A 6,610-nucleotide genomic window follows, 5' to 3' on the forward strand; every position below is an offset into this window, starting at 1 on the left:
TGCTCTGATAAACTAATGAAATTAGTCGTTCCCGGGGCAACAACCGCAGCCACCGCTGACCTTGATCGTTTCTCTCGACAACTCGTCAAAAAAAAAAAAAAAAAGGATCTACTCGGAAATAAAAACGCTGAACTGCTACTTTTGCAAGCATGCAAAAGCGTACGTTAATACGTCTGACCAGGTCTGTTTCGAATTCCACCTCGTTATTTGATCCATTGTTAACTATAAAAAATACAGATAATAGAAGCATTAATCTCTAAGAGGTACATATTAAGGTTAGACACTTTTTTTTTTAAACATCTGCTTTTTGTTATTTAGTCCACGAAGAGAAAATCCATCCATTATTTCTATAATAAATGTTTTTATGTTATATCTCTGTTTTACCATCTTTTACAGAGATAAAAAATAAATAAATTGCAGGCTGTCTATAAAAACTCCATCAAGAATATGGCCAGTCATAATTAAGACTTCAATTAAATTAAAAGGATGTTCTGGTACCATTACATTATTGTGACTGCGCAGGCTGGTGATGTCAGCTGGTTGTGGGCGTGGAGGGAGGAAGGGGGGATGTTGGGGGCGGGGCCTCGATCTCACCTTGACGGAGCTGTCGGCGCTGTTGAGCGACGCCTGCAGCTTGTAGGACTTCTCCCGGTTGTCCCGGGCCTCGTCGGTGACCCGGGCCAGCTCGGCCCGCAGTTTGCCCAGCGTCTTCTGGAGCGCCGCCTCCTGGGTCTGAAACTCCCGCCGCAGCTCGGCCTCGGTGCGTTTCCACGCCAACAGGTTGTCGGCGGTCAGCTGCTGGGTTCTCTTCATGGCCTCCAGCTCGCGCTCGTAGAAGGCCTGAGCCTGCAGAGCAAAGAGGCGAAAGCCACTTAAATCCAAACAGCCTAATGGTGTAAAACAAATTAATAACTCAAGAATGAGTTTTATCTTGTTTTGTTTTTTTTACCCCTTTTACTTTGAAAATTGGTACTGCAAATTAGACAATCTGGAAACCGTTCTCACCCTAATTAAATCTTGTGCTAGAATAATCAATGCAAGTGAAAGCTGAAGCCAAAGATGACTTGGCTGACAGCGTTCATTGTCAGCGAGGATGCTTTTGTGTTGAAATTAATAGCTTCTAAATACAGTGCTGAAATCCTTCTATTGCTTTTTTTAGTACAAAAATCTGCAGATCACACTTTTTATTTTCCGCAGTCGCCATTAAAATGTCAGCAAATGACATTTTTTGGGCTTTTTTTTTAAATTTTTTTTTAAATTTTTTTTTTTTTACCACTACGTACCAAAGGATGCTTTAATTTAAACAATGTGTTTTTTAGATTATGTTTTCAAAAGCGGAAATTTTCATGCAACAAAAGCCGATATAATATAACATTGGAATCTGTTCTGATTTGTGGGTGTTACTTTGGATTCAATTTTAAAACAACAGAAGCATGAAGTGACGCTTCAGGTGTGAAACTTTTAGGATTTTAAAAGAATTTCAAAGCAAAAACACTTTTTCTTACGAAATCTCATCTGCATAAATACCTGCATATTTAATCAAGTCTGTCGTCTGATTCATCATGTGCTACGAAACAGACGCCGACAAAAGTGCACGCTCATGCATAAATGTATGTAAACTACAGGAGCGTACTCACAAAACATGAAATGTAATTAGAGCGTCAGAACGAACCCGCTGTACCCGGGTCGTTCTCGTTAGCAATGTGAGGCGTCTGCAGAGGCTGCGGTGCCGTACCTTGCTGAGTTTGGCCTCGTACTCCTCCACCAGTCTCTTCTTGTCCTGTTTGAGCTCATCCACCCGCTCCGTCAGAGAATCCACCTGCAGCACAGAAGATCCATGTGTGAAGAAGTCGGAGTTCAGAAATTAATAATTTAGATCATCTTTAAAAAAAAAGAAAAAAAAAAGAAGAAGAAGCGGTGGGATGCTTCTGTGCAGCCCGGTATCGCGGCAAAAGCGTGAAATAGACACGCTTTTTGAAACTTGCACGTTTTTCCTGTAGTGGACGGAAATGAAACCTACTGCATTGCATACAGCCATGTGATTTACAGGAAAATGAAACTTGTAGCTAAAACACGTGGTTAGGGGCAAGGGGGAAACGTGTAACTTTCACGCCTAGTGGCTGTTTTTTCACGTTTTCGCCTTAAGTTGGCCGGCGTGTCCATTTCACGCTTTGCCGTGATGCCGGGTTGTTTTTGTTACTTTCCTGTGAAGAGACTGAATTGAGTCGAAACACTGCAGGACGTTACACAATGTGAGGCTCTGCTCTGAAGTTGTTCTGTCAGATTAATTCATTGGTTTTGTACACAAATGGTTCATAGCTTAGTAATCACGGCGGTCCTGTTTTCCTTTTGGTCTCCCCCCTGTAGCGGTTTGGGTTTTTTGTTGCTCTGGCTTTCAGGAGCTGCTCTACTTTTGTTTTTTTTATATTTGCGGGAGTTTGCTGAGTTTACCTCGGCTTTATGCAGCTGCCCCAGTTTCTCCTGGTCTTTGCTGTAGTTGGCGTTGTGACTCTGGTGGCTGCGAAGGAGCTCCTGGATGTCTTGCCTGTGCTGAGCCTTCAGCTCCTCCAGGGCGGCCTTCTTCTCCTGCTCGAACTGGACCTGGGCCTGGCCGAACGTGCGCAGCTTCTCCTCGAAGGACCGCCGCATCTCCTCCACCTCCCTCGACATGGACACCACCCGCTGCGTGTGCTGCCAAAGGAGACACGGGGACGAAAGGGCTGAGCTAACAGGGGGGGGGAGGGGGATTCGAGCTATGAGTTTTGTCGGCTTCTTAGACGGTGGGGGGGAACTTTTATTAAAAAAAAAAAAAAAAAAAAACGGTCCGAGCTGGGTGGCTTCGGGGCGGGGTGTGGAGGGGTGGAGGTGGGGTAGGTTGGGGGGGGTTGACCTTCTGGCTTTCCTCCTGCCTGCTTTAAATCAGCTCTGAAAACCAGCGAGAGCCGAAACTACCTGAACATGAAGCGCTCAGAATGTCATTGTCCAGAAACATCAAACAGCGTTGACGTTATTATTGTCAGGATGCCTCGATCGACGAGGTCCCTATTAATTATCATTATTCAATATAAATAAATAGGTAACCTCTAAAGCTACTGATCAGGGAAAAAACCCTTCAGGAACATGAAGTAGGTGAGGCTCATAATAAGCGATGATTTAACTATTTATTTTCATGTCTTTTTATTTAATTTGGCTGCACAGTCTGAAATTAACATTTCATTTACCAAGGCAGCAGATAATTACGCAATCAGAGACTCGCACTAATTACTAGGTGCAATCTTTGTTCCTAAACACAAGCGTAGAAAGGTGCAGATGGGGCGTTCAGGCGGAGGTTAAAGGACTGACAGTCACTTCTGTTTAACACGTCGTGCATCGTAACCTGACTGCACCACAGGCCTGTCAATCAAATGGACACGCCCCCAAAAAACACGTCTTTTTGAGGATTATTTTCGAATTAATTTATAATTAATGACGGGATTATTTTCAGATGGGGCCGCCAGTGCACTAATCTGGAAGTGAAGTTGGCAAATGACATGCAGAAAACTTTTAACATTTTATTGACTTAGAATTTCATGAGAACATGAATGGGAGTCTATGGAGCCGCAGGTTTTTTTTTGGAGCCGACCCTCTAGTGGCAGTCGGTGGCATTGCAGCTTAAGGCTCTTTTTGGAATCGGCTTAATTTTTTTTCTTCTCTATAAAGTCTATGTTTGGTACACAGCACTATTCAGGCTAAATGCAAACTCGAGTGTATTAAATTGGATCTGGATTGTGTTTTTACACGGGACACTTGAAATGAGATGATAAATTGAGGCCCAAAGGAGCTCTGAGCGCGAGCGACTACTAGATCCACACGTCGAAGCGAAAAAGCCGTGACGCTGACCAAGAGAGACTCTCCCGCCTCACAGCGGGCCGGAGAAACAGATATGATGCTGATTACCCGCCGCTGTGACTGCAGGCTCCCGAGATCGCAGCTGACACACACACACACACACACACACACACACACACACACACACACACACACACACACACACACACACACACACACACAACACCACCGCCCCTCCGCCCTACCTGAGCCTCGGTGCAGAGCTGCATGTCCTCCACCCGCTGACGGTAGCTCTCGAACTCGGCCAGCGCCTGCCGCTTCATCCTCTCGTGGAGCTCCATGGACTCCTCCAGGGACTGGATCCGCCTCTTCAGGTCCATCTCGTCGCTGATCTTGCCCTTGTACTGGGAAACATGAGAAAAGGTTCAGTGGGACGTAGCGAAACCTTCAAATTGAATGTTTTTAAATCGAGAAAAAATAATGAAGGAAATGTTACAATCCACGGGAAAACACATGTCACATTAATGGTGCGTTAAGTTCAAAAAAATTTTAAGAAATCCTTCAAATTTCTGCAAAAAACTTTAACATAACTCGAACTAACGAGCCGACAAACAGGACGGCAAATTTTTTTTATAAAAACGTAACCGTCTCCTTGGTGAATAAAACATGACGGCTTTCAACTTGAATTAAAATGACATTTTTCAATAGATCGGCTGATCTGAACCGATTTTAAATTTTGTCCCTGGGCCTCCTCGTCATGACAAACAAACTAGAGAGTGGAAATTCAAAGATTAAATAGGTACATAGAATTTGGGTTAAATTTATTGTATCGCATTCAAAGCACACCAGTGAAAATGCCCCCGGGGAGACTTTGCGGAGAAAATATAGCACGGAAACGTTGGCGTATATAAGTTTGGCTGATTACTCGCAGGGAAGCAAGTCGTTCTCATTAGGAACGGTGACATATAGACTTAAATAATTCATATTTGGCTGATTAAATATTAATGGAATAATTTTTTTTTATGTGGTCTGAGGCCGCCATGTGAACGTGGTGCAGCTCCACATGTAGTTTAAAGCTATAAATGAGATATATCTACCGATCCCGTCTGGTCCTGACTGACCTGAATATGACTCTTGACCGTGGCGAGTCCTCTCTGCAGTCCTTTCAGCTGTTTAAATCTCGGCTTAAAATCAATACTCCACAAAAAAAAAAAAAAAAAATACAAAAAAATCAAAGCTTTCTCCGAGTGCAGCGCTCCACTGGAATATTTAATGTTTTTAACCTAGAAAAGCTGTCAATCATTCCAGAAGTCATTGCGTGGATTTATACTGCATCAGCATTGATTACATGACTTATTTAAATGAATCTTTATTTATAGCCACGAGGCCGTTTCCTCTCTTTTCTTCAAGTATCTCCATTCCTCAAAGCTAAATATTACAGATATTTAAGGATATTAAAGGATTTTAAATATACTGTGGATCCAGATTTGACATATTTCTAATCGGTGAGTTTGTTTACATGAACTTGAGAGTCCGATTTTTATGTTTCCACATTTCAGAATCCTGGATAAGCCCCTGTTTTAAGAAACCTGGATAAGCCCCCGTTTTAAGAAACCCAATCATGCTAGCTAAAAGTTCTCCGAAAGAAACCAGGATTCTGCATGTATACATCTTATCCCAGCGTTTCAGTGCTCCTGACCTCCGCAGTAATGTAACAGAAACACAAACAATGGTGGCAACGGAAATATCTCACTTCTGGAGTGATGAAGAAACTGAATTTTGTCTGTCGGTGAGGAGAGAATTACATTTCCCTGGTAATGAGTGATGGGATAATAGTATGTATCAAGTATAAGGGGACATTTTTTGTTACCTATGATAAACTGATCTTATGGACTGTTTCCTGTGACCTCTGTGTTCTGTCATAGTTGCTGAGCTCAACTGTTGTTGTTGTTTTTTTCCTTGCCTTTGACTTGTGGTGTGTGTAATTGCATGTTGCTTTCTTGCTTTGTTTACATGAACTTGAAAAAGCCCAATAAAAAAAATAAAAATGAAATAGGCCTATAAAAAAAGCCATATAATTAATTTTTTTTTAATAATAATAGGCCTATAAAACAGCAAACAAAGGTCTATAAAAAAAAGTATAAGGAGACATGAATAACTGGATTTCCGTGTAAATGCAACACCCCGAGTATGAACAAAACCAAGATACTAAAGTCCATGTAAAGACACTCAATGTCAATCAGACTGATTTTTACTTTGATAAAATCAACTTTGAAATCAGAAGTGACACAACAACGGGCATTAAAAATATGAATAAATATATAAAGTAAAGTGTATGAACCTGCATTATCTTCTCTCTGGTCTCGGACAGAATCTGCTGCACCTCTTCTTCGTGCGCCTCCTTCAGGGTGGCGATGGCTGCCTCATGTTCATCGTTTTTTGTGTTCAGTGCATAGATAACCTGCAGAAGAAAAAAACACAACGAATGTTATACACGAGCATAATAAGGACTATAATACGTTGTCAATGCTGGTGGGAGACGTGAACACAACCGCTCGTAGCTTGAACCGTGTTCGGAGGACTTTGCTGGAAATATACAGTATTACTATGTTGAAAAATTAATGCGGGCACTTCCGGGCAGAACAGCCCGGTGCGAGGATACTGTAAAGTAAGGAAACATGAGGGCCTGAATAACAAAACCGGAAGATGAAAGAAAGGCTGATATTGATGTTTTAGGAGCGAAGCTTCCAAAGACTCAGTACCTTCTAGATTCATTCTTCAG

The 6,610-nt window shown here is 42.3% G+C and overlaps 1 protein-coding gene across 1 annotated transcript in view; it reads right to left on the minus strand.

Annotated features, from left to right (window-relative positions):
• LOC138199160 (protein FAM184A-like) overlaps nucleotides 1-6,256 on the minus strand; it is a gene marked incomplete at its 3' end in the record, with an annotated part of 31,887 nt that extends 25,631 nt beyond the window's left edge. Inside the window, exons 1-5 of the mRNA XM_069151099.1 lie at nucleotides 6,170-6,256; nucleotides 4,074-4,232; nucleotides 2,452-2,691; nucleotides 1,736-1,819; nucleotides 595-846 (exon numbers count right to left, since the gene is read on the minus strand). Coding sequence (XP_069007200.1) covers nucleotides 595-846; nucleotides 1,736-1,819; nucleotides 2,452-2,691; nucleotides 4,074-4,232; nucleotides 6,170-6,175 — 741 coding nt within the window. The remainder of the gene's footprint in view (nucleotides 1-594; nucleotides 847-1,735; nucleotides 1,820-2,451; nucleotides 2,692-4,073; nucleotides 4,233-6,169) is intronic.
• Between the last annotated feature and the right edge of the window lie 354 nt (nucleotides 6,257-6,610).

Source organism: Embiotoca jacksoni, unplaced genomic scaffold (assembly GCF_022577435.1).
Source record: "Embiotoca jacksoni isolate LCO1_2020_lvr unplaced genomic scaffold, fEmbJac1.0.p SCAF_167, whole genome shotgun sequence".
Taxonomy (NCBI): Eukaryota; Metazoa; Chordata; class Actinopteri; family Embiotocidae; genus Embiotoca; species Embiotoca jacksoni.